Source organism: Theropithecus gelada, chromosome 7b (assembly GCF_003255815.1).
Source record: "Theropithecus gelada isolate Dixy chromosome 7b, Tgel_1.0, whole genome shotgun sequence".
Classification (NCBI taxonomy): Eukaryota; Metazoa; Chordata; class Mammalia; order Primates; family Cercopithecidae; genus Theropithecus; species Theropithecus gelada.
The window spans coordinates 77,030,644-77,044,755 of record NC_037675.1 but is presented as its reverse complement, the minus strand read 5'-3'; the positions used below and the strand labels follow the sequence as shown (position 1 = coordinate 77,044,755).

At 37.8% G+C, this 14,112-nt stretch overlaps 1 protein-coding gene across 3 annotated transcripts in view; it reads right to left on the bottom strand.

The window, feature by feature from the left end:
• The window catches only part of TTLL5 (tubulin tyrosine ligase like 5), a 292,858-nt gene that overhangs the window by 271,257 nt on the left and 7,489 nt on the right, over positions 1-14,112 (bottom strand). For all 3 annotated transcript variants that reach the window (XM_025392848.1, XM_025392849.1, XM_025392850.1), the window contains exons 3-4: positions 13,199-13,305; positions 1,093-1,175 (exon numbers count right to left, since the gene is read on the bottom strand). In XM_025392848.1, the coding sequence (XP_025248633.1) occupies positions 1,093-1,175; positions 13,199-13,305 (190 nt within the window). The remainder of the gene's footprint in view (positions 1-1,092; positions 1,176-13,198; positions 13,306-14,112) is intronic.

The window sequence follows — 14,112 nt, the reverse complement described above, 5'->3', positions numbered from 1 at the left end:
AGACTCCGTCTCTAAAAATAAAAAAATTTTTAAAAAAGAACTTCCTCAAAATATCTCTTACAAACCTCAAGCAAGGAACCAGACTTTTATCAATTGTCACAAAGTACCTGTGGTGGAAGTCTGTTCAGCCTTTTTGCCTGTCCTTTTCGATGTTAACATTCCAATCTTCCAACTTTCTTTGGAGAATGACTTACTCCCTGATTTTCAAGAATCTGCCAATCACCCACCCATCCCCTCCCGCAACGAGTGGATCCAAAGCCAAGCTAGGCCAATCATTCTATCTCCAGAACATGATTTTTGAGCAAGGAAAGGCAAAAGGACAATGAATGGAGTCCAGCCATGTCCATGGCAGTGCCTCGAGAAGATGATCCTCAAGATTCCTGTTCCTAGATCCCTGGGGCTGTCCTGGTCTCTCTCCTTCCAAATGCCTGCCTTTTCAGCTTTTTCTCTGATTCTGCTGGTCCCCTCTGCACACCATTCTGAAAAATCCCTTTTGGTTTTTTTTGTTTGTTTGTTTGTTTGTTTGTTTTTTGAGGCAGAGTCTCACTCTGTCACCCAGGCTGGAGTGCAGTGGCGTGATCTCAGCTCACTGTAACCTCCACCTCCCAAGTTCAAGCGATTCTCCTGCCTCAGGCTCCTGAGTAGCTGACTACAGGTGCACGTCACCACGCCCAGCTAATTTTTGTATTTTTAGTAGAGACAGGGTTTCACCATATTGGCCAGGATGGTCTCGATCTCCTGATCTCATGATCCACCCGCCGTTTCAAGTTAAACAAAGTCCATTTCAGTTGCCTGCAATCAAACAACCTTAACTGGGTATCAGACAATTCCTTATGGGCAACTGTGCCCCTAGCCCAAGCCCAAGAACAAGCAAGAAAAAAAATTTTTCTGAAATCATCTGGAAACATTTTCCATGTATCGCAAGCAGAAACTGGTAAAGCCACTCTGAAATTCAATCTGAGTTATGGATCATCACTAAGCATTGGTCCCATGTACTTCCTAGAGCCGGCCCTGTTAGCTGGTAAAGTCAGTTAGGTGGCTAGGATTTTCAGCTTATGAGCAGATCAGGTGAGGTAGTAAAAATAAACTTACTTCATGAAATCCATGGGCTGTCAGAATGCTGCGTACTAGGCGACTGTCCGTTCGTACAATCTTATAAGACAAATGATAACGTTCTAAAGAAAACCAGAATCAAGTTCAGTAACTAGAAAGTTCATTGTAAAAACAAAAATAAACTGTAACATGGTGGCTTAATTATACTCAATAACATTATATGCTACCATTAAAATGATTACAAATAAGTTGAGCATATTTTGGACCATGAGTTCTTAAAATGAGACTCATTGGAGGTCATTAGACATGGATGGGGGAAAAAAATCGCACCTTGGTTTTCACTAGTTTCTAGATGAAATTTAACAATGGCTTCAATTAGGATTTTAAGCAACAAAACGGCAGTATTAACATTATCTGTGACCCTGCCACCAACAGACAGACATCAGATATTTTAATATTATTTTACAGTTATAATTATCTCAAAATATCACTTATTCTCATAGTATTTAAAAATTATAGTAGTTAATAGACCTTCACTAGATTGTATTACTTAATACACTAATAAAAAAGCACATGTCACAATTTCTTAAAAAATACTTTCATTACTGTATGTCAATACAATGTATTTCCTTTGTAATTATTTACTTTTTAAAAATCTATTTTAAAATATTCTTCTGCGAAGAGGCCCATAGGCTTCTCCAGACTGCCAAAGGGATCTATTGTACCAAAAAGGTTAAAAACCCCTGCTCTAGATAGCCCTCTGTATCCTATAATGCTGATTACCAGCACATCTTAGACCAGAGGTTAGAAACTGGTAGCCCAAGGATGAAATCCAGCCTGTAGACATGGTTGGTTTGTTTCTCATGGTGCTCTAAAAACAAAATTGAATTCATTGCTTAGCTTCTGAAATGGAAAGAATTCATATAAAACTCTAGATTTCTAGGCTTCTCTTAAAAAACCTGGAAACCTGGGCTTTCTTCTCTCCAATGGCAAGAATCAGCTGGAGAACTGCAACTGCCCCATTCGGGTCAGGCCATACTCTTCAGTTCAGCACAGGACCTGGCCTGCTTCACTCAATCACATTTCCTGCCAGGGCCAAGTAAGCATTTGTGCTTGTGACCACTATGGGAGAGGAAAGTCTGAAACCATGTGAGATTTCAATATAATTTACTCTGGACCACTGAATTCGATCTCTTTCTATGCACCACTACTAACTGAAAAAGTTAGCTAAGAATTCTGCAGAAGAATTTTTTTAGAGGACCTCATATTGAACGATTCTGAATTGAACAATTCTGAATGATACAGACACTCATGGACAGACTCTAGAACAATATTCAGCCTCTACAGTCAAAGACAAAAATTTCTTTTTCAAGTTTATGTGAAGATATTCATAAATCTCTGCTGCTACTTACTCAGCACTGGCAGGAACACCATGCAAAGCAGACACAGGAGGATTAACATTCAAAATGTCAATTGCTTTGTTCTTTTCATTCTTGTGGCAAACTTTCAAAGTCAAGTAACAGTGTTACCCCAATGATCAATCACTATTACTTTGTCTTTGCAGTATCATTATAAGAAGCACTGCAGAATCATGTGAGAATAACATGACAGTCTTAGAATATCTTCCAATGTCAAAAAAGGGAAATACCAAAAACTGATTAGGGACATGTCACTAAGAGCTTAAAAAGGCTCTCGAGGGCCAAGTTTAAGACAATTTGAACATAAAAATGAATAGTGACAGAGATAGATTATAATGTACTTATAAAAGAATCCATGTATTCACACTGATGAGGAGTTGAGAGGGAACATGGGTTTTCTTTCGCTGCTGTGACAAATTACGACACATTTGTTGTTGTAAGGCAAATTTATTGTCTTACAGCTCTGTACATCAGAAGTCGAACACAGGTCTCACCAGGCTAAAACCAAGGAATTGGCAGAGCTGTGTTCCTTTCTGTGGGCTTTCCTTCCCTTTTCCATTCCTTGCCTTATGGCTTATGGTCCCCTTCCTCTATCTTTAAAGTCAACCATGGTTGGGTGTAGTCTTTTTCACATGATGACACTCTGGCCTCTTCTACTTCCTTCTCCCACTTTAAAAAACTCTTGTGATTACATTGGACCCAGATGGATAGTCCAGGATAATCTCCTTATCTTAAGGTCAGTTGATTAGCAACTTTAATTCCATCTACAACCTTAATTCACCCTATGCCATGTAAGATAACATATTCACAAATTCTGGAAATTAGAAGGTAGACATCTTTAAGGGACCATTATTCTGCCTACCACACAAGAGAAAACTATTATTTACAGAGAATCCAGCTAATAAATGTAGAAGGAAAGATAGAAATGAAAAACCACCATTTTACAAAAACTATAAGAGTAAATGATTCAAACAAGAATCAGTGGATACCAATAGGGAGAGGCTATTAGGGAAAAGGACATGCATACATCTCAAAATATCTTACCAGAGGATGCTTATAACAAAGGGAAAAGGCACCTTTACAATGAAGCTATCTGGTGAACACAGTCTTAACCAAATGATCAAATGTGCCATCACCAATACTGCAAAATAATGGCATCACATACTTCCAAATGTTATACACTGGGTGATACAGTTTTACTAAGCAATATTCCTACAGATTTTTAAAAATCTGAATTTAAACATGTAGGAACCATCAAACATGAATAATAATTAAACTTAAGGATATCCGTAAAACAAGCAGTCTAGAATATTTAAAAATGTCAATGTCATGGAAGACAAAAAAAAAAAAGTCAAGGAAATGGCTGTACAGTAGACTAAAGAAATATGACAACAAAATGTAATATGTGATTGGATCCTGAATAGAAAAACAAAAAACCACTATGGAAGACTAAATGGGAACAATGGAGAAATCTGCATAGATTAGATCTATGGATTAGATAATAATATTTTGCCAGTGACAGATCATTGTGCTTATATAGAATATGCCCTTATTCTCAGGAGTCACAAGCTGAATAATGTATTAGGGCATGCAATATTTTACTAATTCTCAAATGCTTCAGAAACAGAGAAGCAAATATGGCAAAATGTAAGTAATTGATGATTCTAGGGAAAGACTATATGCGTTCATTGTACTATTTTTGTAACTTCTCTGAAGGTTTTTAATTTTTCTAAATAAAATGTGTACAAAAATGAAAAACTATCTGGTCCTTTCATTATGATAACCATGATCACTAACATCATTTTTGCACATGAAAAGTCAAAGCATTATATCAGCTACACAGTGACTGCTAGAAATAAGGACTGAACCCAATTCTGTGCATGTTCTGCAGTGCTTGCCCCTCAGTGCCCAGCCACAGGGGAGGTGATCAGTAAGGTGTGTGAGAAAATAGAGAACAGTTACATGGGGAATGAGAGACAAGGGGGAATAATAACACATCTGGGCATGGTGGCTCATGCCTGTAATCCCAGTACGACGGGAGGCTAGAGCTGGAGGACTGCTTGAGACCAGGAGTTCAAGATCAGCCAGGGCAACACAGCGAGACCTTGTCACTACCAAAAAAAAAAATTTTTTTTTAATTAGCCAGGTGGAGGGGTGGGCACCTGTAGTCTTAGCTACTCAGGAGGCTGAGGTAGGAGGACTGCTTGAGCCCAAAAGTTCAAAGTTACAGTGAGCTATGATCACACCATTGCACTCTAGCCCAGGTGGCAGAGCAAGACCCTGTCTCTTAAAAAAAGAGAGAGAGATCAGCCTGGGAAACATGGTGAAACTCCATCTCTATTAAAAATACAAAATTTAGCCGGGCATGGTGGTGTGCACCTGTAGTCCCAGCTACTCGGGAGGCTGAGGCAGGAGGATCACCTGAGCCTTGAAAGGTTGAGGCTGCAGTGAGTCATGATCAGGCCACTGCACTCCAGCCTGAGTGACACAGTGAGACCTTGTCTCAAAAAAAAAAAAAAAGAGAAAGAGAGAGAGAAAGAGAATAAGTATGTCTCTAGAGTCAAACTAGGGTTCAAACCCTGGTTCTACTTCTTCCCTCTAGCCTTCAATAAATTGTTTAATTTCTCTATGATCAATTTCCTCACCTGTAAAATGGAATTGATAATAACAGTAGTTACTGCATAGGGTAGTTGTAAGCACTAAATCAGTTAATACATGTAAAGCTACGAAACAATTATTCTACATAGCATAAATTATTTTTATATAGTAAAAAAATAAATACATAGTAAAACAGTCATTAGTATATGCACTGTACATAATTAATGATATATTTTATATAGCAAATTAAAAAATTTAAACGGGCCAGGCATGGTGGCTCACGCCTGTAATCCCAGCACTTTGGGAGGCCAAGGTGGGAGGGCTGCGTGAGGCCAGCAATTTGAATCCAGCCTGAGCAACATAGGAGACCCTGTCTCTACAAAATATAACTTAAACAATTAGCCAGACATGGTGGTGTATGTCTCTGGTCCCTGCTACTCAGGAGGCTGAGGCAAGAGGTTTGCTTCAGCCCAGGAGGTCAAGGCTGTACTAGTGAGCTGTAATCATGCCACTGCACTTCAGCGTGGGTGACAGAGCAAGACCCTGTTTCAGGAGAAAAAAAAAAAAAAAAAGTAAAATGCTATTATTATTATTTCTCCTACTCCTCCTAAGATAAAAGAAAAATACAACTGCCACCACACTCAGTGGCAAATCTGATTCTTACAGTATATAAGAAGCAGTGACAAGCCACTTCTAATCCATATCACCTAACTATAACCCAACTCAGATACATTGAACATGCTCCGAAAGAGTAGTGCGAGAAAAGAAGGGTGGAATGACAGAACGCAAACATCACTGCTGGAGATTTTCAGTTCATATATACTCTGTGTCCGGTAGTCCTCTGTGTGCAATAAGGCTGGTGGGTAGTATATTTTAGACTAGAGGTTATAAATTGGTGACCCAAGAACCAGACCCAGTCTGCAGATATGGTCTGTCTGTCACTCATGATGCTTTAAAATAAAATTAAATTAGTTGCTAGCCATTGAAAATTGGAAAAATTCATATAAAAATCTAGATTTCTGGGCTTCTCTTAAGAAACCTGGTAATGATGGTTATTTTTATGTGTCAACTTGACTGGGCCACAGGATGCCCAGATACCTGGATAACATTATTTACAGGTATCTGTCAAGGTATCTCCAGAAGAGATGAGCATTTAAATACAGGGACTGAATAAAGCAGATTGCCCTCCCAAATGTGAATGGGAATCATCTAATCCATTGAGGGCAAGAATAGATCAAAAGGGTGATTGGTTGAGCTCCCTCTCTGACTGACTGGTTGAGCTGGGACATAGACCTTCTCTGCCCTCGACACCTGGTTGAGCTGGGACATAGACCTTCTCTGCCCTCGACACCCCTGGTTCTCAGGAATTCAGACTCAGAGTGGAATCTATACCACTGGCTCTCTGACTCATAGGCTTTCAAACTGGACCACCAACTTCCCAGGGTCTCCAACTTGCAGATGGTAGATAATGGGACTTTTTAGCTTACATAATTACATATACCAATAACCTTATAACAACATTCATTCCTCCCTTCCCCCTCCCGGTCTCCTTGTATCCTATTGGTTCTATTTCTCTGGAGCACCCTGACAAACATGTACCTGGGCTTTCTCTCCCATAACAGGAACTCTGACTAACATGCCTAGGCTTTCTCACCCATGACAAGAGTCAAATGGAAGATTGCAACTGTAAACTGAAGATGCTCAACTGCCTAAGAAAGAACCACCTCATCCCATGTTTTCTTCTGTATAAAAACACGAGGCAGAGCACGGTCCTCCTTGACTACTAGCAAACTGCCAAATACCCTATTTCTAAGCCTCTTAACAAGCATCACATCGGTTCCACCACAGAAAAGACCATAGAATTTCCTCTTCTCCAACCACTCACATGTGCCCCTAGAGGCAACTTGAAGTGCTAGGACCCCTAGCAAGTTCCAGGACTGACCACAGCAGAGCAAATGAAAACAAACCAATAATCTAACTGTCAACACAGCCAAGTACCTAGAGAGTAGTGAAACGCCTTAAAGGGTTTAAACAAAAATAGCATGGGAAATCAGGATAAAGATAAAGCTGACATTTTTGACTTGTACAACACAAAAATAACTCCCTTAATGGCAACATAGTGTAGCTGTATCCTAGTATCAGAAAATTAGGTTACCTAGGATTAGGATTAGGATATCTGGGCTGTCGAATATGTGTGACTAATAGCACTTGAAATGTGACTAGTGGGACAAAGGAACTGAATTTTTAATTGTATTTAACTTTAGTTAATTTAAATTTAAGAATGAATACTTGATTCAGTTACTGGAAATCCTATTTTAAACAATTTGCCTGTGGGGAGGGGAAAGAAACAATTGAGTATGTGAATTTACTTTTTCAACTATAAAAGTTATAAAATCTAAATATAGACCTAATATTTCCAATGAAAATTTTGCAGCAAATTGAGATGCTCTGTTATGTTAAAATATATACTAGATATAAAATATCTTATTTATTTATATTGAGTAAATGTGGAAATGATAATATTCTAGAGGATATTGGGTTAAATAAAATATATTAAAATTAATTCCACCTACCTGTTTCCTTTTACTTTTAAAAAGAATTTCCTACCAGAAAATTTCAAATCACATATATAGCTTGCATCATACATCTATTGCTAGTATATGCAAATACAAACTTACTAAATAAAAACATTCAGGAGCAAATTACAAAAACAAATGCTTCACTCTAAGAGAAGTTTACTTTAAGCTGAAAATACCTATGTTGTCTCTAAAATACAATCCCATTTACACATTTAAAGTACACACAATTTGGGGAAAAAAACAAGGTTATAATGAAAAACAAGCCACATTCCTGGAATATTTCACAAATAAAACATGAGAAATCATATTGTACCAAAAACATTAATAGTGAATTCAATGAAACATGTCATAAAGAGAAAAAACAAAGTTGGCATCTAACACGATGAGATCAACAGAAGGTAACTATTGCCCCAGATACACTTCTCAGGGGGATTTAACCACAGGCTTATGATCTGAACAGATCTGTGTCAGCTATTTAAGAGAGCCAAAAAGAAAAAAAAAGTTACAGACTGAGAGTATTTAACAATGCAGAAAACTGAAGCAGCAACTAGTAAAAGTCATTCAAATTGTTATTTTCATTAAGGAAGTTGAAGAAAATTATGAAGCCACAAGGAACTAGGAAAGATACAGAAAACTCAAAAACACAGAATTTGAGAAAAGTTTAGCGGCTTTTTCTTTAATCACAGGAATGTGTAAAGAAGACTTATGGATCCTAAAAAATATTAATTGCTTAAATAGATGACATTGGTGGATATTATTTTCCAATAAATGTTAGGTATTCTAAAAAAGAAGGGTCTGCCTATTGTCATAGAATACATCGATTACTTTATGTGACAAACAGACCAAAAGAAGTATGTTTGGGGGGAATATTTGTTTTTATCCACCTTTAAAATTTTGGCTCAAATCATATTTAGAGGGAGTTTCTCAGCAAGAGGTCTTCAGTTACTCAGCCTTCAGAGAACATGAATGAACCACATCCCTTTAAATGGTAACCTAGCAACTTGCTGAGGGGATTAGAACACAAGGATCCTTGGGGAGGAAGGAGGATTCAAATCCCAGAAGCAATGCTAACAGTCCTCTGAACTCCTGACCTATTAAGGGACAAGACAAAAGTCATTTATAAGTAGAACAGATCTTATTCAATCAGTAAAATAAGCAACCCAAGTCTTGAGCGCTTATTATGTGTCAGACATTAAATGATCTCATGTAATCCTCACAATATCATATTCTCTCCGTTTTACTAATAATTTTACTAATAATGAAACTGGTTAAGATTTTACTAATAATGAAACTGGTTAAGAGAGTCTAAGTCACTTGCCCAAGACTCCCAGCTAAGAAGTGCCAAAGCTGGGATTTGAACCAATGGCTGAGAACCCAAGTGTACACTCTTTCCACTACACCACAAGACAGTTCTGATCCACAGTGTTATAACCTTTGAAGATGGCTACAGACTACACCAGGGCTCAGAGCACTGCTTAAAATCCAAGAGGCACAGAGATAAGTGAAATTGATAATATACAAACAATGCAGAAGACAAGAGAAAGCAAAAGGTGGATTTTTTTTTTTTTTTTAATTTTTATTTTAGACAAAGCAACTTTATTACTCACAGATAGGCAGCAAGATAAACAGAAGCCAGGGATCCATGATGAGCTAGTCCCCCAGGGTTTACAAAAGCTGCCCAAGGTAGATAGAGTCTTGTCTGTGTATGCCTCTTCTTGCAGCACAACTGAGGGACCCCAAAAGCACTCTGCTCTGGGTTTTATACGCCAGCATTACTGGGATCACTGAGCCAAGTGTTGCTTAGTGATAGGAGGAATGATGAGCCTTGGTTGTTCTGGACAGTTTCTTAAAAAGGTGGATTTTTAAAGTTGGGTCTTTAAAATTATCAACAAAGCCAGGTGCAAATTCTCATACCTATAATCCCCACACTTTAGGAGACTGAGCTGGGAGGACTGCTTGAGGCCAGGAGTTCAAGACCAGCCTGGGCAATATAGTGAGACCCCCATCTCTACAAAAAGCTATTTTTTTTTTAATTAGCTAGCCATGGTGATGTACACCCACAGACCTAGCTACTCAGGAGGCTGGGGCAGGAGGACCACTTGAGCCCAGAAGTTTGAGGCTGCAGTTAGCTAGCGTTACACCACTGCACTCCAGCATGGGTGACAGAGTGAGACTTTGTTGCTAAAAAAAATAAAATAAAAATGATCAATGAAATTGACAAACCTCTAGCTAGACTAAGGAAAAAAGAGAAAAGACTGAAATAAGTGAAAGTGGGGACATTATTACAGACCTTACAGAAAATAAAAGGATTATAAAAGAATACTATGAACAATTGTATGCAAACAAGTTAGATAAGCTAAATGAAATGGACAAATACTTAGAAACACATAAACTACCAAAACTGACTCAAGAAGAAATATAAAACATGAATAGACCTACAACAAGCAGAGGTTGAAGGGAACCCATTCTATGAGGCCAGCATTACCATGATACCAAAGTCAGACAAAGGCATCAGAAGAAAACTATAAATGTTCAACAAAATACTAGCAATTAGGCCAGGGGCAGTGGCTCATGCCTATAATCCCAGCACTTTGGGAGGCTGAGGCGAGTGGATCATGAGGTCAGGAGTTCAAAACCAGCCTGGCCAACATGGTGAAACCCCATCTCTACTAAAAATACCCGGGCATGGTGGCACACACCTATAATCCCAGCTACTCAGGAGGCTGAGGCAGAGAATTGCTTGAACCCGGGAGGTGGAGGTTGCAGTGAGCTGAGATTGTGCCACTGCACTCTAGTGTGGGTGACAGAGCAAGACTCCATCTTAAAAAAAATAAAATAAAATAAAATAAAATACTAGCAATTATACACTCTGACAAAGTGGGATTTATCTCAGGAATATAAGGGAGATTCAATACAAAAAGTCACTCAATGTAATGTACCACATTAACAGGATGAAGGGGGAAATAGCATTTCAGTTGATGTGGAAAAAGCATTTGACTAACACCTTTTCATGATAAAAACATACAAAAACTAGGAATAGAAGCAAACCTTCTCAACATGACAAAGGACATTTACGAAAAACCCACAGCTAATATCATATGCATAGAAAACAGAAAGCTTTCTTCCTATGATCAAAAACAAGACAAAGATGCCCTCTTTCTATTCAGCAGTGTACTAGAAATTCTAGCCAGAATAATTAGGGAAGAAAAAGAAATAAAAGGCATCCAGGTTGGACAGAGAACTAAAATTCTCTCTATGTGCAGATAACATATTATATGCAGACAAACCTAAACACAAAAACTATTAGAGCTAATAAATGAGTGCAGCAAGGTTTCAGGATACAAGATCAATATACAGAACTCAGTTGTATTTCTATATACTAGCAGTGAAGAACCCAAAAATGAAATTGAGAAAACAATTCTATTTACAATAACATCAAAAAGAACAAAATATTTAGGAATAAATTTAACGAAGAGAGTACAAGACTTGTGCACAGAAAACTATAAAACCGTGATGAAAGAAATTAAAGAAGCCCCAAAAATTGGAAAGACATCCCATGTTCATAGAATACTTAACATCATTAAGATGGCAACACCCTCAGAAGTGATTATAGATTCAATGCACTCCCAATCAACATTCCAACAGCCATTTTTGAAGAAATGGAAAAGTTGATTCTAACCTTCATATGGAATTGCAAGGGACCCTGAATGGCCAGAGATCTTGAAAAAGAACTGTATGAGAGGACTTACAATCCCAATTTCAAAACTTAATACAAAGGTATGGTAATCAAAAGAGTGTGTTACTAGCATAAGGATAAATGTATAGTTCAATGAAATATTAAGAGTCCATAAGTAAACCCATACATCTGTGGTCTACTGACTTTCGACAATAGTGCCAAGACCATTCAGTGGGGAAAAGAACAGTCTCTTCAACTAATTGTGCTGAGACAACTGGATATCCAAATGCAAATGAATGAAGGTGAACCCTTACCTAACTCTACATTAAAAAATTAACTCAAAATGGATCAAAGACTATTTAGCCCTAACTATAACAGCTTAAACTAAAAAACTCTTAGAAAAAAGCACAGGGATCATGACCTTGGGTTAGGCAATGGTTTCTTAGATATGACACAAAGAATATAAGCAACAAAAGAAAATGGGTATCATCAAAACAAAAAACTTTCGCTCATGAAAGAGCACTAACAAGAGAGTGAAAGACAATTCACAGAGTAAGAATATTTGTAACATATATATGTTGTCTAACATCCATAACATACAAAACTCTTATAATTCAACAACAATAAAGACAATCCAATTTTAAAAATGTACAAAGGACTTGAATAGGCCTTTCTCCAAAGAAAATACAGAAATGGCCAAAAAGTACATAAAAAGATATTCAATGTCATTACTCATTAAGGAAATGCAAATCAAAACCACAGCCAGATACCACATCACATTCACCGGTATGGCTATAATCTAAGAAACAGAAAATAACAAATGTTAGTGAGCATGTGGAGAAACTGGAACCCCTATACATTGTCGATGGGAATTAAAACGGTGCAGCTGCTATGGAAAACAGTTTGACACGGAGTAAGTTAAACACAGAATTACCATATGACCTAGCAATTCCATTCCTGGGTATACCCCAAAGAATGAAGATAGGTGTCCAAACGCCTTTTCCATGAACATTCATAGCAGCACAAGTCACAACAGACAAAAAGTGGAAACAGGCCAGGCACAGTGGCTCATGCATGTAACCAAGGCAGACTGCTTAAGGCCAGGAGTTTGAGACCAACATAAGCAACACAGTGAGACTCTGTATCTAAAAAATAAATAAATTTTTAAAATAAAATTTTAAAAAAAGGTGGAAACAAAAAAATGTACATCAACTGATGACTGGATAAACAAAATGTGGTGTATCATTGGAATGCATTCATTAGCATATACAATGGAATGTTATTCAGCTATAAGAAGGAATGAAGGACTGATATATACTCCAACATGGATGAATCTCGAAAACATTATGCTAAGTGAAAAGAAGCCCGCCAAAAAAGGCCACATATCACATGACTCCATTTATATAAAACATCTAGAATATGCGAATCTATAAAAATAGAAAATAGATGAGTGGTTGCCAGGGACTGGTGGTATGGGGGCTGGGGATACCTGCTTAATGGGTATCCGCTGTACTTTGGGGATGATGAAAATGTTCTGGAACTAGACAGTGGTGATGGCTGCACAACATTGTGAATGTACTAAAAAACAATGACTTGTACACTCTAAAATGGTTAAAATGGTAAATTTTGTTATGTGTATTTTACCACAATAAAAAAAATAAACACATGTACACATTATTCTGGGGGAAAAAAATCAGAGGAAAAACATAAGCAGAAAACAATTTAAGAAATTATAATATTTGAAGTATAACAACTCAACTGATTTTTCTCATGGCCAAGGCCCTTTCCCTATATATATGTCATATCAACTTCTTTAAGACAAGGATGTCCGGGCCATGCCCAGCTTCGTCCTCCGTGGGAGAGGTTATACCCACCTCCAATCACTCTAATATTGTTGTCCTTTGTAAGAATAGCATCGGCATGGAATACCAAAACTGGAATTCTCCTACAGCCTCCAGTCCACATGATGCATGGATGATCCCTATAATGACAAGAAAGCCTTCATTAATTTACAGCTCAAAATCCGAACTAACTGCTGATGCAGATTACTATGGTTTGTTGCTTAGCAAGTTTCCCCTTCCTTCTGGAATACAAATCCCAAATATCCTGTGGGAAATCACATCTCCCATTCTTAGTTGTGTGTTTAAAATTAACTCTATTTCTGGTCCAGGGATGGGCCTTGATTGGTTTCAGCCAATCAAGATATTTCATCATTCAGTATAGTTAGTGGTTCAGAGATAGGCACATAAACCAATTGGAGCCCATGACTTTAAGGAGACATGTTCTGAGACTCTGAAAAAGCAATGGTTTCTTTCTCTTCTGTAATGGCTACAGATGATACCCTGTCTTCCTCTTGATGGTATAAGATGAGAATGAGAAGTCTGAAATGTCAACAACCATTTTGTGACCTTGAGGGAAGAGCTTGTAGCTGTTGGTGAAGGAGAAAGTCAGCGGGAGGTTGACTGAAGAGATCCTGGGCGTTAAAGTGGGAGTTTCAGAATCAAGATACGCCTGAATATGAGTGAACATATTCTCTTTATTACTTACGACCATTTGGATTATGTTGTAATCCTTTGCACACATCAAGAATCCTAACTGATGAGTTCACAATAATTTACATACTCCTTTTACACGCCATAGTCCATTTTCAAGCCAATTTGATGATGCATCCTAAGATTCTGAACTAGGAACTCTGAATACAAGCATCCCAATTAAAATCACGTATTTTAAAGGAAACCCATGCTAAATGGAACAACATATATTTTCCTCCAGTATAAAACCACAGGGG